We start from the raw sequence: 23,851 nt of genomic DNA, 5'->3' as shown, positions 1-23,851 counted from the left end.
AGTACTTGGGGAAAAATAATAAAAATGTATAAATATTTAAAAACAACTAGGTCTTGGAGATGAATCAATTGTTTTGAGTATTGCAGAGAAGAATGGTAATAAAACTAAATAAGCATATCTTAATAACAATTAAAGTTTACATTGATTAAAACATGTCATTCTTTATAGCTTACTAAGTATGATGAGAAAAGTTTTCAAAGATGAATGCTTTCATAAACTACATCTTTTACAAGATGGAAAATGGGGAAAACATGATTACAAAACCGTCGAACTTCTTGTGAAGTTCCTGACATCAGTCCTTACCAATGTAAAAATAAGTAAAAAATAAACCTGAACTTTTGCATTAAAAATAACCTAAGAAAATGAAAACATTATAAAAGAACATATGATTCTGATATATCCATTTTCAATAGGAAAAAAAAAAGTAATGCACTTAACCAGGGACAAGATACAGCCAATGCCTTTAGCCTGTAACTATCTTTAGACTCATTTAAAACTTTACTGGTAAAACAAATAAACAAGTTCAAGAGATCAAGGCCAAGTCAACATCATTGGAATTTTATTCTCTGGTACTGTTAACATCTTCCTCATCCCCACATCTTATCTAAATATGACAAAGGAAAACTCTTAAATCTTGAAAGAAATGGTAGACTTTTATTTGAGAAAATAAAGTAAAGGTGTCCTTTCAAAATGAAGTCTTAAAAACAAATCTCACAGTGCTGTCAGACCTAACAAACACTTAGGGGTTCACTGCAGGATTGTCAAACATCACTAGTGAAAAACTTAGTACAGTTGGTATAGTTTTTAACAAACAATATTTAATAAATATCAAATATCCAGAAGTTTTCAAATGTCTCTCTTTTCATAATGGGAGTTCAGTATAATCCATTTGTCAAAGCTTTAATACACCTTAATGAAAGTATTCATAATAATAAGGACACTTGCTAGCTCCCAGTGAATCACTTAGCTTTTAAGAAAACAGAACAACCCTGGCCGGTTGGCTCAGCGGTAGAGCGTCGGCCTGGCGTTTGGGGGACCCAGGTTCGATTCCCGGCCAGGGCACATAGGAGAAGCGCCCATTTGCTTCTCCACCCCCCCTCCTTCCTCTCTGTCTCTCTCTTCCTCTCCCGCAGCCGAGGCTTCATTGGAGCAAAGATGGCCCGGGTGCTGGGGATGGCTCCTTGGCCTCTGCCTCAGGCGCTAGAGTGGCTCTGGTTGGGACAGAGCGACACCCTGTGGGCAGAGCGTCGCCCTTGGTGGGCGTGCTGGGTGGATCCTGGTCGGGCGCATGCGGGAGTCTGTCTGACTGTCTCTCCCTGTTTCCAGCTTCAGAAAAATACCAAAAAAAAAAAAGAAAACAGAACAAAGAAAGGGGGTATAATTTACAGAAAAGATACATACTAAAATACATATATTAAAAGGTATAGGTTATGCCTTGAGAATGCCAAAACGTAGGTGTTCCACATTAATAGCTACAAAGTATATAGCCTAAATAATAAGAAGTGTGATACTAACTTGAAAAGTGGGCATCGCACAGATGCATCATTTCATCAATTACGCCCTGTCCTCTGTACTTTTTTGGCTCCAGATTTGTACATCCAACTGCCTATTTCACTTCTTCACTTAGGTGCCTAATTAACATACCAAACTTAACAGGTCCAAAAGAATTTTAATTTCACTCCTCAAATCTCAGTTTTCCTTATCTTTTCAACTGGTTCACAATTTACCCAGATGTTTGAACCAAAAATCTGAGATCTATTCTTGATTTTATCCGTTCCTTCACTCCCTATCCCTGAACTCACATGTTCTATTATCTTTAATTCAAAATAGATCCCAAATTAGTACAGCTTTTTCTAATTTGCTTTTATCTTTTTGCAAATGTGATGGAAGTAAAATCCAAATTCCTCTCTATGGTCTCCTGAGCCCTCTAAGACCTGGCCCATGGATGGCTCAGCCATACACTTCTCTTCAATCATTCAGGCTGTGTCTTCTGTGGGCTTCCTCACTGTCAGCTTATTCTGTCATGTCTGCAACCCCCTAGCTTTTCCATGGCTGGATCCCACTTGAAATATCAGTTTCCCATCTCATAAGTCACCATTTCAGTGAGATCTTCCCTGATCACTCAATCTATTAAGCAACGCCCACTTCCACCACTCATCATTTTAGAGCACCTCAACCTGTTTTATTTCTTTATAATACTTGGGATGGTCTGTAATTACTTTTCTTCACATGTTTGCTGGTTTATTTTCTTTCTCCCCAAATAGAGTGTCAGTTCTCATTTGTCTTATGTGCTCCCCGTACACTCAAACCTACAATATTACTTGAATGAATGAATGAATGAATGAGCGAGTGACATATATGACCCTCTCCCTAGATATATCCCTATGGATGGCTGTTGACTGCCTTAGGCACAGTTCTTCAAATAAGATATACTCTGTAGCAATTCTCCCAGAGGATTACTGATGTCTAGAATGCCACCATATGCCTCACCTATCAATATTTAATGCAACATCAATAGTAAGAAAATATAAAACTAGGTCCAGTCAGAAATTGTATGGTGTTGCTTTAGTAATGTAGAAAACTGGGAAGATTGACAAGTTAGGAAGAGCTGCTCTCCTACCCTCAGGGGAAGAGGATAATTACCCCATCACTCTGTGACTAAGAGGGGCCAATACCTTGGCTTTTTTTTTTTTTTTTTAAGGATATTGCTGCTGCCAGCAGTTTGAGGCACAACTAATGTTTATGCCAAAGGAACCTTTGCAACAGGACTGGGTGGGTGGCGGATAAACACTTTCCGCCAGGGAAAGCCAGTCCTAGGGCGTCTTTAGGCAGCTACATAGAAATCCTCAACTCACACTGGGATTCTGCAGGTAAGTAAACCTCCTTCAGAATATATGATTTACGGCCCTGGCGGGTTGGCTCAGTGGTAGAGCGTTGGCCTGGCGTGCAGAAGTCCCGAGTTCGATTCCCAGGCCAGGGCACACAGGAGAAGCGCCCATCTGCTTCTCCACCCCTCCCTCTCTCCTTCCTCTCTGTCTCTCTCTTCCCCTCCCGCAGCAAGGCTCCATTGAGCAAAGATGGCCCGGGCGCTGGGGATGGCTCCTTGGTCTCTGCCCTAAGCGCTAGAGTGGCTCTGGTCACAACAGAGCGACGCCCCAGAGGGGCAGAGCATCGCCCCTTGGTGGGCAGAGCGTCGCCCCCTGGTGGGCGTGCCGGGTGGATCCCGGTCGGGCGCATGCGGGAGTCTGTCTGTCTATCCCCGTTTCCAGCTTCAGAAAAATACAAGAAAAGAATATATGATTTACCCTGAGATTGGCAACAAATCTGGCTATATTTAGAGAATACATGGTATTGCTTTCTTTTACTTAGGCATCTATTTTAAATAAATGTCTGTGTGGCTTGAAACCACTGCTTATGAGAAAGTCAAGGTTGATTCTTTGATGCCATGGACCACGCCTCCCGCTCCCCTCTCTGGCCATACCTGCATCTGCGGCTGTTCCGGCTGCACAGCAGCGCTACCTCTTCCAGGCAGAGGTCACTGGAAGGGATAAATATTGGACAGCAAAAAGCAAGATTTCCTTGAAGGGATAAGATGTCCTAACCGAATGACTCTCCTTTTCCTAATCTTTTAATGCCAAGAACTGCTTGTACCCTTACTGTGTGAGATCAACAAAGGAGATTAGGTAATGTAATGCATCTCTGCTCAGAAAAATGATTAAGCTTTTCTTTGGGCAAAGCTATATTTATTTCTCTTGCTTCTCCTCAATTTGCTTGGAAATAAGTGCTTGGAGATTATTTCACAAACACTGTCTTTCCTTCATAGAACTTTAGCTAAGAATTAAAATATTTAATTAACTAAAAGCAATCAGGAATCATTTTCCAAGTCTCAGTTCTCTCAAATTATCTCATTTCCCCAAAACTTATGCATTACAAATTCAAAGAGGTGAGAAAGATATTTCATTTCATTAAAAATTCAAAGGAAAACACCTTGGAAAAATATTTATAGGAAGTATAACAAACTATTCATATCTTAATTATATGAAATGATAGCTCAAATAGGTAAAAGAGTATGTGTTAAAGAGATAAATGAGTAAAAGACTCAGAAGAGACATTTTAAAGGGGAATACAGCTTAGAACACTATCCCAGCTTGCCAGCAATCTTAATAAAGAAATTAAAAATATGCTTATTTCTAGTCTATAAAATTACAAATAAAATTAAATAATCTTGTCCCCACTGTTTAAACAACAAGGCATTTTTTGTTAAAACAAAATATTATTTAGAAGCCCAGGCAAATTGGGTTCCATCCACCTTATTTGCAAGGGTGGATCATGAAGACTGGCCTATTTTCCCTGTTGTTCCTTTAGGGACTTTTGAAGAAGCTTTAGAGAGTGTCTATTTCTCCAACTGGAAGATCACTATTTTCAATGTTACCCAGTACTGATAAAAAACTGTGCAACAGGCATATTTCCACATTGTTGAGATCCTAAATCATGTCAACCACTTTGAAAAGCAATCTGGAAATATTCCATAAAAATCAACATACCATGTCCGTTGACTACCTTTACTTCTGAGACCCTTATACTGGCTATATTACATGAAGATACTAACTGCAGCATTATTTAAGATGATGAAACTTTAGGAAAAAAAACAAATGCATGTATTCAACTATTCAATGAATACTCACTGAGCAAAGGACCTTGCAAAAGCTAAGTTTCTATTAAAGGATGAGAGGACACAGAAATGGCTGGGAGAACAATTAGAAAGGCCATGAAGTTCATTAGACAGATCTACTATGTCCTTTACTGAGGTGGTTTTTATCTTACTGGAGGACATTGATTTCTTATATTAACTTTGTCAACATGTCATATTATCAAAGAAGCCTGACCAGGCGATGGCGCAGTGGATGGAGTGTCAGACTGGGATGCAGAGGACCCAGGTTCGAGACCCCGAGGTCACCGGCTTGAGCACGGGCTCATCTGGTTTGAGCAAAAAGTTCACAGCTTGGACCCAAGGTCACTGGCTCCAGCAAGGGGTTACTCGGTCTGCTGAAGGCCCACGGTCAAGGTACGTATGAGGGAGCAATCAATGAACAACTAGGGTGTTGCAACGCGCAATGAAAAACTAATGATTGATGCTTCTTCTCATCTCTCTCCGTTCCTGTCTGTCTGTCCCTGTCTACCCCTCTCTCTGACTCACTCTCTGTCTCTGTAAAAAATAAATTAAATTAAAATATTACCAAAGAACACAATGAAAATTAGAAGATAAACTATGTCAGGCTGTGGCATTAAAATTCTTCCACTGGGACTCTTCAGGTAAGATCACAACCTATTGGTAAAGTCTCCCTGATGAGAATAAAGGCAAAAATAATCTAAAACATTTCTCTAGGATTCCTTGTCTTAGCTATGGACCTAAGAAATCTACAGCTATTTGAAGAATTCTGACCAAGCAAAAAGAATAAGGATGCCTTTTGCCACAAGGAGGTAGATTCAGAGCTAGACAGAAGGTCTCTCCCTGGCACACTCCAAGTGTAAAATGAGTGAAAGCATTTGGTAAATAAGATTATCCAGTTTCACATTCTTTCTTATTTTTGTGACAGAGCTAGAGAGACAGACAGACAGACAGGTACAGATAGGGACAGACAGACAGGAAGGGAGAGAGATGAGAAGCATCAATTCTTCATTGTGACACCTTAGTTGTTCATTGATTGCTTTCTCATATGTGCCTTGATGGGGGGGGGTGGCTACAGCAGAGTGAGTGACCCCTTGCTCAAGCCAGCAACCTTTGGGCTCAAGCCAGTGACCATGGGATCATGTCTACGATCCCATGCTCCAGCTAGCAACCCTGCGCTCAAGCTGGATGAGCCCAGGCTCAAGCCGGTGACCATGCCGTTTTGAACCTGGGTCCTCTGCATCACAATCCGACACTCTATCCACTGTGCCACTGCCTGGTCAGGCTCACATTCTTTTCTGTGTTTGTTTCTCCTGTGTAATCTCATATTATTTATTTATTAAATATTTTAGAGAAAGAGGGGAGAGAGAGAGAGAGAGAAAGAGAGAGAGAGAGAGAAAGAAAGAGAGAAAGGGGGAGGAGCAGGAAGCATCAACTCCCAAAGGTGCCTTGACCAGGCAAGCCCAGGGTTTCAAACCAGTGACCTCAGTGTTCCAGGTTGATGCTTTATCCACTGTGCCACCACAGGTCAGACCTGTATTCCCATATTTTAATAAAGTTTTATTTAAATGCCTCCAGTCTAGTCTGAGCTGTGCTGTGGATAATGAATGATTTGTTATTGTTGCCAGCCAGAGGAGGTATCCCAGCCCACTTCCATGGGGCTGAGTGATGATGGTAAAGGTGAGGAGTGAGAGGTGCTTTAGGCTAGGAACCGTGTTTCTCAGAGGTCAAGGGTAGGCTATCAGGCTCTGCTGCCCCGGCCTGCACAGGGAAGCATTCTCTATCACCCTTCTTTAAGCAGCTGGTATTGATTTGATTACTGAGTCACTTCTTTGTTGCCTGAAGAATGTTTAGAATATCAGACAGTTAAAAAATAAGCATCTTAAAGTACAAATGAGACCAGGAAAAGAAAAGTAACTTCTGAGGGAAAGAAAGCAAACAAACTAATAAAGACAAACGTCAGGCTGTTGCAACTCTTTCTGCCTGTTTACTTTCAGAAGGGTGCAATTTATCAAGACTATATGGAAAAAATTGCTTTAGATGGGAAGACAAGTATAAATGAAAGCAAAATTCCCTTCTACATTTAAAGCAAAACCAAACAAAAAGATATTCTAATATAATCACTGTCACAATATAATCAGTGTTGTTAGGTTGTTGTTTTTTTTTTGAACAGCATTTTAAAAGATTATTTAATTCAATCATGGAATAATTGCTTTCTGTAAATATAGCGGGCATCTAACTTCATAATCAGACACATGCTATGTATACAGAAATTTTAATCAGTCTCAACATGAAGTGAACAGGATGCAGGTCTATCCCTTCCTGCCATAATATAAAGCATATTATAAGGACATCCCTGGATAGCTCTGCTTTTATTTTCTGACTTGTTTTATATTCATTTTATCTGGGTGCAAGTCATTTAATCTGTGTAAGTCAGCTAAACTATGTTCTGGAAGAAGATGGAGTATAAACAAACAAAAATTACTTTTTCTCTCAAAACTTTTTCTTTCTGGAATTAATTTTTCTCCATGAGAATGATTATTCTTACCTTAGGTTGTTTGCAAAGGTAGCGACAAATTTCTCCAATGTACTGAAACACGGTCACGTTGTACCTTTTGCAGTCATTCCAAAACTGGCTTGCTGAGAATTTTTTCTTTAACACACAAGTAGCACCTATGAGAGAAGGCAAAAAGGGGCACCAGGTAAAAATATTCAAGGGCAGAATTAACATAAAACACACATGATGTTGCTCTGTCTAGAACATTTTATCCAGCGGTGGGATTCAAATAATTTAACAACAGGTTCTCTGCCGTAATGACTGTTTTAAGTATAAAATAAAGATATACCGAAAGGTAGTTTATTATTTCATGCAATTAATACTTAAATAAGGAAAATAAAAAAGGTATGTACACAAAACTAGATTATGTTATAAGAAAGATTTTTAAAATATTAATGAAAAAATATTAAATAATACCTGACAAAAAACAATAAAACTGTTATTTAAGGTATTTCCACATTGCTTCTTGATTGGCATCCTCACTTGCAATTTTTACCTATGGACAGAATGAACATTACTATGGGCACTTAGAATGTGCTGTTGCACAGATGAATGTTAAAAAAGAGTAAGGAATGCCCTGGCCAGATAGCTCAATTGGTTAGAGCATTGTCCTCAAGTGCAGAGGTTACTGGTTCAATTCCTGGTCAGGGCACATGTAGGAACAGGTCCATGTTCTGTCTTTCTCCCTTCCTCTCTCTAAAATCAACAAAATAAACAACAACAAAAAAGAGTAAGGAATGTAAATGTGTGATTTCCACATTGGGTGCCTGCCCAAGTACCCACTTTAGAAAGAACCGTGATTGCAAGGGCCATTTTAACAACTGGTTCACCAAACTCAACAAAAAATTAGGTATCAGTTCTGTCAAACCTGTACAAACTGGCTGAATCCCATCATTGACTTTATCACTTTCAAGGCTTTTATAATCCACCAGTAGCCAATTATATCATGCTCGTTTGACAACATTAATTTTACAGTCTGTATCTTGAGGCTGAGAGTAGGGTAGTTGGTAAGACAGCTCCAACAAAAAAGTTCACTGATGACCACAGAACCCAATGTCAGGAACACTGTAAGTCATATGAATATGTCCAAAGAGAAAACTCGAATGATTTGACCTTGATCTATATATACTTTTTGTGGACATTGATCATATTCTGAATATGTTCCTCTATAAAATTACTTTATAGTATTTTAGACATATAAATAGTAATAAATTATCTCTGTATCTTATTTCAGGACTAGCTAGTAACGAACACATACTCTCAGCAGGTTTAGGAATGGAATCTATGAGTCACAAGTGCTACCAGCAGACTTATTGGATGTCTGGAGTACACTGTGAAGATAGCCTCAGCAACTCTTATTGTGACTTACCTTTGCAATGTGAATTTGCCACTTCTCTCTCCAAGAGATGGGGTCTATTTCCCAACCCTTCTAATTTTGAAACTGAGTTGGCTTGTGACTTCCTTTAATCAACAAAATGCAGATGAAATGACCTATATGACTTCCAAGGATAAGACTTAAGAGCTATGCAGTTTCCACGTTCACTCACTTGGATGGTTCCTGCCACCATTTAAGGAGGCGGAGGTAGGCGATTACAGGAGGAGCAACCACGTGGAGAAGAAAGCCCATCGACAGCCAGCCCCATCTGCAGGGCCATTCCCTACGCTTTCCACTTCAGAAATGCCCTGAGTATGTCATGAAATTATATAGTTTTAATACATTTTATAACTTATCAGATGGTATAATTATATAACACGCACACACTCTGAACTCTACTGGAAGCGTTTCAAACTTTGAAAGCCCAAGTTCTAATTATTAGGCATTTTGAAAACTTACATACAGAAAATAAGAACTTACCTAACTCAATACATCCACCAATTCCCAGGAGAGATCCGGAACTATGATACAGAGGAAGGGTGACATAAATGATGTCATCAGTAGTACAACCAAAAGCCCACAATCCAGCAGACCCCTTTAAAGCCTGCAAATGAGTAATCACAGCTGCTTTTGGGAGACCTGGAAGAAAATGAAAAAATACATATGCAATAGAAATCAAGTCTAGCCTTTCCTAGACATTCTTGAAGCTACCTAACCAAGACCAATGAGCAGTAATAGAGTTAGAAGTTGGCAGACTGAATACACATGTAACATAGACCCTCAAGGGAAAAAGAATGGAATTAGAGATGACAGCAACAAAAGTTAGAAAAGCAGATAATCGACTGACACCATTCACTCAAGAAAACTAAGGTGAAGCTTTGAAGAATTTTTCAAAGTTTATCATTTCTAGAATTTTATTGTGTCTTTCAATGTCCAAAGTCAGGCTGAATTTATGCTGACAACTTGATACATATTAGCACTTTCCAGTTCATTTATGAAAGCTGTTGTAAACATAGTAAAAAGTTTAGTCTGCTTCGTCGTCTAAAATAGATCATTGTTAGGCTTCAAACAGAAAGAAAAAGAAGGATAAGAAAAGAAAGAAAAAAAGAAAAAATGAAAGAAGGGGAAAGGAGGGAAGGAGGAAAACAGAAAGGGAGGGAGGGAGGGAAAGAAGGAAAAGAAAAGAAGAAAACTTTACTTAAGCAATAGTAGTTGTGCTTATAATACTACCTGTGCACAAGTAATTAGTAACAATATTTTTCATATGTTTAATTCAAGTCCCCAGTTATTTTCAAACGAATTGCAAAAGCTTCTTTAGCCTATGAAATATTATTCAGTTTTTCCTAAGAATCAATTAAGTTCAACATTTCCTTTGAATTCTTATGCAGTTTCATTATTTTGTGTGTGAGTGTATGTTGTTATTGTTTACCTAAAAAGAGGGGAAACTAAGTTTTGATTCTATTTTGTATTTTCTCCCAAACCGGCAATGCATTGAAGACCTCTTGTTTGTGATATGTTCCAGTCACCCCGGGAAAACCAGGAGAGCCAGCAACAGTAGCTTACATTGCAGCTGGAGTTGGATTGTGTTTAGGATTTAACATTTTACACAAGAAAATTAAAAAAAACTGTTTTAAAGTAGACTAATCAGTTTTTTAATCCTGCAGGATAGACAGTATTTATTTATTTATTTATTTATTTATTTATTTATTTTTTGTACTTTTCTGAAGCTGGAAACGGGGAGAGACAGACAGACTCCCGCATGCGCCCAACCGGGATCCACCCGGCACGCCCACCAGGGGCGATGCTCTGCCCCTCCGGGGGGTCGCTCTGCCACGACCAGAGCCACTCTAGCGCCTGGGGCAGAGGCCAAGGAGCCATCCCCAGCGCCCGGGCCATCTTTGCTCCAATGGAGCCTTGGCTGCGGGAGGGGAAGAGAGAGTCAGAGAGGAAGTGGGGGGGTGGAGAAGCAAATGGGCGCTTCTCCTGTGTGCCCTGGCCGGGAATTGAACCCGGGTCCCCCGCACGCCGGGCCGACGCTCTACCGCTGAGCCAACCAGCCAGGGCCAGGATAGACAGTATTTAAACAAATCTCTTCATTTTTTTTTATATCAGGAATCGAGGAACAGAGAAGCTAGCAAAGAACATGTCAAAAAAAGCTGGTCAAGTCTTTGGACAGTCCTTTGCTCCTGGTACTATCAAACTTGAAGACAAGAGCCAAGTAAGTGAATGTGGTGACCTGCCAAATTATCATTAAACCAAGTGAAAGTTAACGTCACTACTCATGGCAGAAATTTGCTCAACACTGTTGTTTTCTTTTTAGGTCTTAAGAAAAAAATAAAGCATACCTGTTGTTCCAGAGGTAAAAATATAAAGAAATGGAGCCTTGAGATTTGAGGCAACATGGTGGCTGCGTGGCACCGGCTTGTCAGATGCTGTTCTAAGTTTTTCCTTGAGTGAAATTACACCGCGTGGAACGGAATCTTTCATCCCCCAAACAGTGATATCTTCTGGGAGGCTGGGAAGGATTTCTTCTATGGCTTCAAGCAAATCTAAAAACCAGAGGATTTGGAAGTGGTAAACAGAACATAAATCTCAAACCATCATGCACCCTGTGCTTTCTTTGGCGTGTTGGAACAGAGATAAAATGTAAATACAGTGTTGATTTCCTTTTTATGTTGGATAAGTAATATCAAAATCATTTTATGATTCTGTTTCAACAGGACTGACTGAGAGGGAAATCTAGTCATCACTTAATGTCATCAATGCAACTAAGCCAATTCAAATAGGGTTTTGGAGACTTTATTATCCAGACTATGATTTTCCCCCCAAGTTTTAAATAAAAGTATTTTTATACTTTGTTTTAAATCTAAATTCAGGACACTGCACCAAACATCCTTGAAATATAATTCAGGAGCTCATTATTCCAAAAAGCCATCTGTCTGTCACTGTTTAGTTCTATCATAATGCAATACATTTGGAAGACTCCCCTGACCTGTTTGGCATAACAAGGTCATTATGACTCAGAGACTGTTTCAGAGTCAAAAGTTAAGCGAGGAGAGTTAGCGATGCCACGGGCCTTTGTAGTTACATAAGAAATGCCAAAGACTACTGGCAACCACCAGAGCCAGAAAGAGCAAGACGAGATTCGTTCTGAGATCCTTCGGAGGAGAATAGCGCTGTAGGCACCGTCATTTTGGACTCCCAACCTCCAGAGCAACTCTGTTGTTTCAAGCTACCCAGTGTGGTATTGTATTACAGTAGCCCCAGGGAACTGATACACCAGGTCACAAGTGGGCGGACAGTGAAATTGCTGTTACTCTAACCCAAGTCTAACTCTAAAATTTGTACATTATTTCATAAAGGAAACCAATGATAAAGAATTATGTTATTACATGTAAAATACACCCAGGTCAGAACGCTCAAGTGCATGTAAATTTGGACCTTTCCTTCTAAGCAATTAGAGTCATTCTAATTTTTTTTTTTAACAAAACTTTAACAACAATCACAAGAAAGATACAGTCTGCTTTGAAGCTGAACCCCCGGTATTGCATTCAACATTTTCCTGGAAATGCAAATCTCTGCCCAGTTATCTCAGAAAGCCATCTGCCAGCCACTGTTTACTTCCACTATAATGCAGCGCATTTGAGAAAAACTCATGATTTCCTTCCTCAAAACCTATAATCCAGATTGATCACAAAGAAGCAGCAAGAAAATATGTCAAATGGGATGAGGCAGTTCACAAAACCAGCCAGAAAATGAAGGAAACACAGAAAAGGATCAGGATGTGATATGTCGTAGGTGGCAGGCACACTGGGACTTGAAATTTTTTAAATTAACTTTCATATCTATAACAAATTGAAATAAAGCAAACTGTAAGAGTCCAGAGAAATCATCTATCAATAGTTCTACTGAGCACACAGCAAACTGCTGTGCACAGACTTCTCGGGTCCGAAGGAGAAGTGAAAAGTCACGAGGACGCTGGGGGAAGCACATGTCAGAGATGCGTGAAAAAACAAGGCAAGCAAATAATCTAGACTTCCTATTTTCTTTTAATTTTTAATGTTAAAGTTTGTTTTCATCTCACTTCGTATGTGTAAGTACAAGTCTGTAGTCTGACTCATTTCATTACCTCAATTTCAAATCTCTCATCTGGAATGATAAATTAGCAGCATACACTGTTGTATGTTCTTAATGATATGTATATCTAAGTTGGCAATGTAAATGCAAAGCAAGTCACAATAGGACTCATTTAATTGTGGCCCAGAATCTTTGTTGGAATTGTAGTCTAAAGAAAGGGTGAGGATTTACGGAGTGATGACCTTTACAGAAAAAGTGAGCAGATTCCTAAGAATCAGAGGAAATACAATTTAATTTCCCTCATACATTAAAAGTAAATTGACTTAGCTGGGGCTTTTAGAATTTTCAAGTTGAAATTTATCTAACAAAACCATTTCTTGAATAGTGGTAGGAAATGTGGGTGAGAACAGTGAAAATTTAAAAAGTGAAACACCATGTAGGGGATAAAGAATCATTATTTACTTCTCATTGTTAATCTTTCATAATAAGATGAAACGTTTTAGTGTATTTGGAAACTAAATTCTGAACATTAAGCCCTGACAAAAAAAAAAATAACATTTGTTTAAATACTTCAAGGAAACTTGGCTGTGTTTTATGAATATTTACTCTTTAGTGAATTGTATCACCACTGAAATCTATAGAATTTTAAGTGCCTCAAAACAATGACACGTGTCCTGTTTGGCTTTTGGCTGACTGCGTCTGGCACACACACCATTAAGGGCTGGATAGATATTTGGTCACAGAATTGAGCTTTGCCCATGGGATCCACTGTACATGCACGTCCTGACAGTCAACTACTATAAAAACAATGAGATAGCTGAATATTCTATGAACTTTAATAGTCTGCATTACAGGAGAAAGCTCAGCTCTCTTTTCAAAGCAACAGGTTCTTCCAGAAAACACAAATTATTTCTTGCACTGCATTAGGTGGGGTTGCATGCACAAAAACGGGTCTCTCCCTGCCATCCTTTGGCACTTTTTGTACAATATAATGCCTTGATTCTACATATTATATATTATATATATATATATTTTGTATTTTTCTGAAGCAAGAAGTGAGAAGCAAGGGTGGCAGTGGGGGAGGCAGACAGACAGACTCCCGCATGTGCCCTACTGGGATCTACCCGGCATGCCCACCAGGGGGCAATGCTTGGCCCCTCTGGGGTATTGCTCCGCTGCAATTGGAGCCATTCTAGCGCCTGAGGTGGAGGCCATGGAGCCATCCTCAGCGCCCAGGCCAACTTTGCTCCAATGGAGCCTTGGCTGCAGGAGGGGAAGAAAGAGAGAGAAAGGAGAGGGGGAGGGGTGGAGAAGCAGATGGGCGCTTCTCCTGTGCGCCCTAGCCAGGAATCAAACCCGACACTTCCACACGCCGGGCCGACGCTCTACTGCTGAACCAACCAGCCAGAGCCTCATTATTATATCAATATATCTAATTAAAATTTCTGAGACTATAAGCTCAGTGAGTTAGTCATGCTGTATTAAAAACTCTTCAAATTATCTTATTTTCTACATAAAACAAGCTAATATTTTCAAAAGTATTGCTTATCGTTCTTAATACACTGGCAAACATTTCAACTTTAAACTTTTATGCATTAATAAAACTAATACGATATTCAGCTACAAATGGTCAACTTGAGTTTTCCATGATTACAAAGCAATATTCACAAAAAATGCAAAGTGGAATTACAGATCTAACCACATGCTTCTAAATACCACCCAACTACGTAGAGCAACTCTATGAGTTTCTCATGGAATGCACGGGCAGACTACGGTTGCTAAGAAGACTCACGTGTAAGTAAGCAATGTTCTAAAACAATTTAGATCATGGGATAGATAGTAATCTTTCACATCAGGCCAGGAATTCATTTTATCATAAATAATGTGTCAGCTATTTTTACAAATATTAGTTTATTGACAATCATCACAACCTTGGGAAGTGCACAGAACCACATCTTTCACTTGTGATTACATATTCTTCCTTGAAACAGTTCTACTAACCGCACACAAGTCTGTAAGTGGGTTTATGTGTTTTCCCTCTGAGTTGTCCCCACATCTTTTGGGGGACAGTCCGGTAAAACCATACAAGAAAGAAAAAAGTAGAATACTTCTTTTGATATTATTTCCAATCCATCTATTGCCAGTGAATAATTATTACTCAAATGAGATCACAATGGAATGATGTTATCTATTTTTTACTATTTTTCAGTGAGAAAGTATACTATTTTATGTTATGTTTATGTTAAGTTTACTATATATTTTATGTTAAGTTTATGTTATCTATTTTTTTTTACTATTTTTCAGTGAGAAAGTAGTGAAAATTAGAAAAATAAATGCACAAAAAATGTATCTCTCTAGATACAATTAGACTAATTAGTAAGTAAATCATATATTTTTAAAAATTAGGCAATTTCAAGGTGGTATTTTATAAGATTAAGACTCCAGCAGGGCTATCTGCCATGTGCTTTTTGGTTATAAATGGAAGACTCCTCTTCTTAGCCAGAGAAAAGGTAACTATCTAGTTCCTAACTGTGTCTGACAGCATTCCAGCCCCGGCCTCTGAGGGTTGGGAAGTGCCCTTCTTCTGGGGAGAACAGGACAGCTGCTTAATACCAGTTCCCTTGGGTCATGTTACATATACCTGGATTTCCCTTCAGTCAGCCCTCTGCCCACTGCATATAGGTCTCTGCCACCATGCAATTAAAAATAATTATGGGGCAACCATTTATTGAATATATATTATGATCCAGGCACTCTGGTGTGTCCTTTACATTTAAGTCATACAAGACCCAGTGATATCCATCAGTCATCTGCAATGTGTTCGCAGTCAGTGGCAGAATTAGGAGTCAAGTCCATGTTTGTCTGAGTCCAAGATGGGCATTTCTCCCGTTCAGCCTTACCACTTGTCTGAGAAGGCACAACCTCCCTTGAAATTGTTTTTGCTCCTGTGAGTATTCAAGCATCATTCCCTTATAGTAATTACATGGCAGCAGTATTCTGAAGAATCCCAGGGCCAGTATCCCCACAGTCAGTAAAGAATTAGCCTTGTATCATCTGTGCTTAAGCACTGCCTGAACCACAAAACCACTTAAACTTCCTATCAAAATCAGTTGTATTCTAAAAAAAAAAAAAAAAAATCAGTTGTGTTCTTTTGGAATTGAGGTAATTCTTGGCTTAGCTAAGTCTAAAACTTTAAAAAAATGCAAAACAACCAGTCATTCTACTAAATATAAGTAAAAATATCAAAATTCCCTGAAAATTAAAATAATTTACAGCAGGATATCATAGTACATGGTGGATAAAATAATAAAAGTTCACATAAGCCATTTTATCTGTCTGAATACATACCACTTTCTAAAGACTTAAAGGGTCTTTATTTTTCCTCTAACATTTCCTCTTGGTCTTTAAAAAAACAGATGCCTTCATGGCTGAAAGTCATTTGGAGAATTACAATGGCTCGATTGTTAACTGGAATACTTGCCCTGCACGTCTGAATGCAGCAAGCAGTTCATGAAAACTAACAGGGCAAGGCTGCATGCATTATTTTAAGATTAGCGAGCTGGCAGGATTTTTACTTCTTGGGAACAGAAATCAAAAACCTTTCTAAACATGTTGAGACACAAAATACTTATTGAATATAAAGGAAAAGACTTCAGGGTAATATGAACATAATATTGTAGTTATATATTTATAATTATGATGACTTAGTATGTGGTATATTGACAAAGGCGAGAGGGCAGAATATATACCTGCAAGTAAATCTGCAATCTTGTGGATTCTTAGTGTGTCTAAAACACTGTACTTTTGGGGTGTCACGATTCTAGCACTTAGCAGCATTGACATAAAATAACACAACAAAGAAATTCCATTGATATATCTACTCTCAAAATCAGTTACTAAATGGACAGGACAATGGACAAGCAAAAAATTGTAAGTAAATAAAGTTGCTGCATGCCCATGTGTACCTCATAATTTTCTGTTAGGGCGTTCATTCTTCAGGCAATGAATATTTATTGAGCATTTCCTTTGTGCTAAATTCTGAGAATGTATCAATGAACGAAACAAACTTCTTCAGCTCAGAGAGCTTACATCTGTGTTCATGGACTATTCCTCAAAGCCACACAAATATCTGTTGGTGAATTGGCTAATAAAACTTTATCATTCCACGGCACTGCTGTGAATCATAGCACACCTGAGGTGTAAAAGATGTTGAGAGCAAGTAGACGGATACATGGAAGGTAAGAGAGAAGAATGAAAAGGAACAGGTGAAGGGATGTTAAGGAAAGGAGAGAGGAAGGGGAAAGACAGAGATGAGGGACTATGAAGGAGCAGAAAGGAGAACAAAGACAGTCACGCACCTGACGAGCTTTTAGGACCTAGCATCACAAAATCTGGGCGACATCCCCACACTGCCTCCCCAGATGTTTGAGCTAGAGACTACTTGCCCACTCTCTGCTTTCTTCATCTTTGAAAGAGTGTGGTGAGGATTATGTAAGAACATGTGGAAAAACAGTAAAATGGATTATTATTATTATTATTATTATTGCTAAATATGACAAAGTATATAATTACATATACTTTTTCAAGTGATAGACAAGTATCGCAACATCTCCTGTTTGTTTGAAGTAAAGAGAAAGGAATATATAGGTAGACAACAACTTTGGCAACAGGCATTATTAGCAATAATTAGAATTGAAATATTGGGGGAAAGGAGTAGGTTTAATCTAAGACTATTACATTTTCAATAAACACTGAAATTTTCCAGGGAAATTTGAAATGCTACTTGACACATCTTCTAAACCAAAATACACAGATATAACATTTCTTTTTTTAAAATTAAAAAAATTATTTAGAAAATGAAATTGAATGGGGTGACATTGATCAATAAGAGTACACAGGTCTCAGGTGAACATCTCTGTAGCATTCGAACTGTTGATTGTGTTGTGTGCGCATCACCTAAAGTCAGATTGTTTTCCGTCACCATATGTTTGTCCCTTTTTACATCTCTCACTTTTTTGCAAGTATTTTTGAGTCTTGCAACTGAGAAAGGAATACTAATTTTGTAAACATTTTATTTTTTTTCTAGTGATCTGTGTATTAAAAACTTGATATTTTAATATTTGCAACTTTTACTTTATTGTTTTTTTTGTTTTTTTGTTTGTTTTTTGTTTTTTTTAGAGAGGAGAGAGAGAGAGAGACGGAGAGAAAGAAGGGGGAGGAGCTGGAAGCATCAACTCCCATATGTGCCTTGACCAGGCAAGCCCAGGGTTTTGAACCAGTGACCTCAGCATTTCCAGGTCGACGCTTTATCCACTGCGCCACCACAGGTCAGACTACTTTATTGTTTTGACATAGTGGGATACGTATAGCTTCCACAGTTGTATCATAAGGGGACTGACAGCCCCAGAAACAGCTGGATTATACAGTACAGCAGAGTCTTCCGCGAGAGACCAGGTTTCGAGTCTTTGTGCTGGACTCTACTAAGTTGTGTCATCTCAATCACTTAGGTGAATTTCTTTCCCTCTTAATCTCCAAAATACAGTTCTCCATCTGCCTCTCAGAATCACTGAGAGTACCTTTTCCATAGTCAGCCTTGACTAAATGGCAACTGTTGGTATTTTTCTTAATGACAATAACAGCAACAATAACATTAGCCTGGTGGCTTGGCTTTTCCTTTGGCTTGTGTTTGGAGACAGAATTATTAGACAGCTGCCATGACTGAATCTTCAACTATCACCATGAACATTATCCGACCGGCCTGTGAAATCTTTTTGCAATTGGTTCTAAATACCTCTAAAAAAAAATTTTTTGCTAAAAAACGCCAAAGTAGTCTTCAAAGTCCTATTCCAAACAAGTGACTTACTACTCTTTCTTATAATTAACACCAAATTAGGCTATAGCAGCAAAATCTAAATGAGATACCTTATCAAAGGCCTCAGATGACTTTGTAATAATACAGGTAATAGCAATTATTTCAATTCAACAGGATCTGGTTAGTGCATACCAGGCACTCAGCTAGCCACTTTACAAAAGCTATATCATTTAATTTTTAGAATTACACCATCTCATAACTAAGCAAAGTGATCCCAGAGCAACTGATTTTATCTACAGTCACACAGCTAAGAAGAGGCTGCCCATAAATGAAATACAAATCGGTCTGGCTTATGTCTGTCTAAACCACTTGACCTGTCTTTCCATCTCTATATACTTACTCTCCCTGGGGGTATAATGATTTAACTGTTACATTTCCATCAGAAGTATTATATCATACACAAGAATAAACTCAGAATGGGTTAAAGACAAATGTTAGATTCAACACCATCAAAATTCTAGAAGAAAACATAGGCAGTAAAATCTCGGATATGTCCTGAAGTAATATTTTTTCTTATATATCACCTTGGGCAAGGGAAATAAAAGAAAAAAACAAACAGATGGGACTATATCAAACTGAAAAGTTTTTGCACAGCAAAGGAAACAATCAACAAAAGGAAAAGACAACTCACTGAGTGGCAGAACATGTTCACCAGTACATCTGATCAAGGCTTATTATCCAAAATTTACAAGGATCTTATAAAATTCAACAACAACAACAAAAAAAACCCCCAAAAAACAATTAAGAAAGGGGTAAAGGCCTGACCAGGTGGTGGCGCAGTGGATAGAGCGTCAGACTGGGATGCAGAGGACCCAGGTTTGAGACCCCGAGGTCGCCAGCTTGAGTGCGGGCTCATCTGGTTTGAGGAAAAGCCCACCAGCTTGAACCCAAGGTCGCTGGCTCCAGCAAGGGGTTACTCGGTCTGCGTTAGGCCCGCGGTCAAGGCACGTATGGGAGAGCAATCAATGAACAACTAAGGTGTTGCAATGCACAATGAAAAACTAATGATTGATGCCTCTCATCTCTCTCCGTTCCTGTCTGTCTGTCCCTATCTATCCCTCTCTCTGACTCTCTCTCTGTCTCTGTCTCTGTAAAAAAAAATTAATTAATTAATTAATTTTAAAAAAGGGGGCAAAGTACCTGAATAGACCCTTAAAGAAGACATACAGATGAGTGATAAGATATATGAAAAGATGCTTAAAGTCACTAATCATCAGAGAAATGCAAATTAAAACCACTCTGAGATATCACTTCACACCTGTCAGAATGGCTATCATCAATAAATCAAGAAATAATGGAACCCTCATGAACTGTTGGTGGGAATGCAGATCGGTGCAGCCACTGTAGAAAGCAGTATGGAGATTCCTCAAAAAATTAAAAATGGACCTGCCTTTTGACCCAGCAATTTCACTCTGGGAACATATCCAAAGAAACCTGAAACACTAATGTGAAAGAAGATACGCACCCTATATTCATTGCAGCATTGTTACAATAGCCAAGATTTGGAAGCAGCCCAAATGCCCATCAATGGGTGAGAGTGAATAAAAAAGCTGTGGCACATTTACATAACAGAATGCTACTCAGCTGTAAAAATGAAAGGAATCTTACCTTTTGCCACAGCATGAATGGACCTGGAGATTTTTATGCTAAAAGAATCCAGTCAGAGAAAGGCAAATACCATATCATTTCACTTATATGTGGAATCTCATGAACAAAATAAACTAACAAACAAAATAAAAACTGATTCATAAATACAGAGAACAGACTGACAGCTGTCAGAGGAAATGGTAGTGGAGGGGTTGGGAGAAAAATGGTGAAGGGACTAAGCAAAGAAAAAAACTTAAAAGACACAGACAACAGTGTGGGGATTGCAGGAGGGAAGCAGGTAGGGGGAGGCAGAGGAGGGTGGAGGGGGGATAGATGGTGATGGACGGAGTCTTGACTTGGGGGTGAACACAATGCAATATACAGACGATGTTTTATAGAATTCTATACCTGAAATGGATAATTTTATTATCCAATGTCACCCCAATAAATTCAATAAAAAATTTTAAAATAAATATCCAGTGAGAATCTAAGACCTCTGTCAATAATTCTAAAATATCTATATACATATACTATTCACTAATTAGATTCAAGATACTAAGAATACAGTATTTCAGGGTAAGAGCTTCAAATACAGAAAAGTGACTGTAATCTAATCTATGTTTTACAAAAAAAATCTAGTTATTAATCAAATAAAATTGTCTCATCTTTGAAAAACATATGCAATTTATATATTTTGGAGGCATGCTAAAAAGAACCATTAGTAAGATTTAAGGTTGATTTCTCCAGATACCTACTTACATGGCAAATTTACTAAATGGTTCTGGCTTAAAACTCCAGCATCCCAAAGTGGTTTTTATGTATTTAAAAAATGATTGCTAATGTTCAAAACAAGAACAAGAAAACAATGAAATTAGTGATTGGCAAGCAAGGAAAAGTAGGCACAGGTAAAAACTGCAAAATAATTGGTCCTAATTAAGCAACAGCTCAGTCACTAGCAAAGTCTGAATATCTATTTTGAGAGGTAACCAGGTCTATGCATGTTAAAAGGCCCGCAGGCGACTGGCTCTGGCATATTTCTCAGGATGGCCTAAAATCACGGGTTCAGAAATCTTTTCAAGGATAGTATAGCCTTCTTCCTTGGCTTTTCTAAAGTGAATTTATACCTTTACCAATTTTTAGCACAATTTGAGGTTTAGATTTGCTCCAGAAACTGCGATCTAGATTAGAATGAGCAGTAATATGGGCAGTGGAATACATCAGAATGAAGCCAGAGATGAACTGTGCTATTTTTTCCTGCTGCATTCCCATTATCACTTGCACCTCCACAAGTGGTAACGGTTGTTTCACCATGCTATCAAAACTCTGTGTGACTCTTTTATCCTACTTATTGCTACAGGTCAGAGTAAGTTTCATTTTTCATGCTGGGATTTTACTTTGTAATGTAACCCATCCTCCTAGGTTCCTTGTTAATTAGGCACTCAACCAAAGACTTTTCTTCTTAGTTCAGTGTCAACAGGTGTATCCCCAGCCTAACTCCAAGGGGAGGGGAGAAAGGATTAGAACTTAAAGAAATAAATGATGTACAGATGGGGACAGGGGACAAGAGAGAAAGAGGCTTGGTGTCTGCTGAGAACCCTCCCACTGGCTGGGAGGTGGGTGCCCAATCTTGCTAGGCAAATCCTAGTTTGCAAGAAGTGCGAAGTACGAGTAGACAAGGAAGATAGGAATTCATGCAGTTTAGATTAAAACTATTTGTTCTGTGAATGTAGTCAACTCTGTGGTGTTACTATTAGAAGCTGGTAGGTATTCACAATGGAATCAAGATAACTTTCTTACTCATCAATACTTTTATCAAATCTTGTAAAATCTAGAACTGAGTTCTAAGCCTCTGTGTTCTTGCACTCAATGAAGCTATAATAAACAGCAGCAAAATTGCCCTCTTCTTAAAATAGTTAGAAGCAGAGATTTCATACGTTTTCCAAAACTGTCTTGATATTTACTGATCTACAACAGAGTAAGTAATCAAAGGGAGATTGGGGGGTATTAAACCACCAGTCTTAGAACTGTAAAATTATTTTGTAACATGCAAACTTCATCACATACCCACAGTATTAGTTATGCACAGTTCTAACAGAAAAAGGTGGGGTGTGTGTGTGGAGAACAGGCAGGGCTGGCATCCCGCTGCAGAGGACCCCCCATACTCTACCTGCGCCCACCACCAGGGCCTTAGGCTCACAGCTGTGGATGCAATGCAGGAGGGAGTTAGAGCGAATGTTGGAGTTGAGGAAGGCCACCACGCAACCCAGCTTGGCCAGGCCAAACCACACGTGGATAAAGTCGGGCTCATTGCTCATCAGCAGAGCCACGGTGTCCCCTCTTTTCAGTGTGGAATGGTTCAGGAAGACATGGGTCACTCTGCTGCTCCTTTTGTCCACATCCTCATAGGTGTAGATGTCTCCCTCATAGATCATGAAAGGTTTCTGAGGCTGCTTCTTGGCATGGCTTAGAAATTTATCCAGGACAGTGACCAGCTTCCCTTTCCGACTGTACAACTCCATCCGAATTCCACAGCGTACCACCTTCATCAGAAACCAGAAGTCCTTCCAGAAGTAAGGGAACAGGAGTTTCTGCACAAAGTGCATCAAGACCATTCCGGCCCCTAGTCCCGATATCCACAACAGGAGCATGGGGGCCACGCGGCCAGAAGGCCTCTCTGATCCCAGCCCTGCCAGTGTACTTCTCTTCCAGGCCGGTCCTCAGCGCTCAGGACTGGCACCTGAAGTTCGGACCAGCCTTTGGCAGGTTGGGGATGGCGGTGGAGGAGCTTGTTAAACACAATTAGAAGTTTGCACAGAGGAGGGGATGCCGGGAATAGGGCTTGAGACAGCTGGTGGCGGGGTAGAGAGAGAGGGATTCCGGCGAAGTCAACGCAGGTCGCTGCAGGGGTCACGGAGTCAGTGAGCCCCGCGCCGTGGGAGCTCCGACGGCCGGCGCCCCGCACTCGCCAGCCCTCTGCGGGGGCGTGCTGGGGGAGTCCCCGCTGCCTCTGCGGCCCGAAGCCGCCCCGCCACTACAGGTGAAGTAGGTTCCGGGGCAGATGCTCTCTCTCGGAGTAGTTTTCCCAGCGGCTGTGACTTGGGGGCTGAATTGTACCCGGGAGAAACTGGCGTGGCGACCGCTGAGAAATCAGAGGCTTCCCGTCCGCACACGCCAGGATCCGCGGAGGGCTTGGGGGCCCCGCCCTGCCCGGTGTGAGCCCGCGAGGCCCGTGGGATGGGCCGGGCAGCGCCGCCCTCGGTGCGCTCCGAGCACCCCTCCCGCCGCGGGCCCGGGAGAACTGCTCCCCGGAGACCACCGCGCTCGCTGCAGGCGCTGCCTCCAATCCCGGCCGCAGCCTCCTCCGCCCCCAGTGACCTTGGGCCGCTTTAGCTCTCTGAACTGCGGTGGCGGTGTCCGCCGCCTTCCTCCCACCTCCAGGCTCCGGGCCAACCGTGTCCGGTGGCTCGGTCGCGGGAACTGCTCGGGTTCCCTCTTGGCGGCTCCTCCCTCTCCGCTCGTCATGCCACCCGGGCTTGTGCGCCCAGACAGGGGCCTCTGGCGGGGTTCCGGTCACGGAGGGAAAGCCCGGAATGCCAGAGGGCATGGCATAGGGTCGGGAAGAACCAGGCTGCTGGAATTGGGTCGGAGTTGCTCATGGATAAAGAATTAAGGGAACTATAGAAAACCATTATAGAGGGGGAGGAAGAGAGAGAG

At 40.2% G+C, this 23,851-nt stretch overlaps 1 protein-coding gene across 2 annotated transcripts in view; it reads right to left on the bottom strand.

Annotated features, from left to right (window-relative positions):
• The window catches only part of SLC27A6 (solute carrier family 27 member 6), a 64,113-nt gene extending 40,478 nt beyond the window's left edge, over positions 1-23,635 (bottom strand). For both annotated transcript variants that reach the window (XM_066274262.1, XM_066274263.1), the window contains exons 1-4: positions 22,305-23,635; positions 10,947-11,150; positions 9,082-9,240; positions 7,218-7,342 (exon numbers count right to left, since the gene is read on the bottom strand). In XM_066274262.1, the coding sequence (XP_066130359.1) occupies positions 7,218-7,342; positions 9,082-9,240; positions 10,947-11,150; positions 22,305-22,785 (969 nt within the window). In that variant the 5' untranslated portion in view covers positions 22,786-23,635. The remainder of the gene's footprint in view (positions 1-7,217; positions 7,343-9,081; positions 9,241-10,946; positions 11,151-22,304) is intronic.
• Positions 23,636-23,851: the final 216 nt, after the last annotated feature.

Source organism: Saccopteryx bilineata, chromosome 4 (assembly GCF_036850765.1).
Source record: "Saccopteryx bilineata isolate mSacBil1 chromosome 4, mSacBil1_pri_phased_curated, whole genome shotgun sequence".
Classification (NCBI taxonomy): Eukaryota; Metazoa; Chordata; class Mammalia; order Chiroptera; family Emballonuridae; genus Saccopteryx; species Saccopteryx bilineata.
Note: the sequence above shows the minus strand (reverse complement) of the source record. Positions and strands in the feature narration are given on the sequence as shown.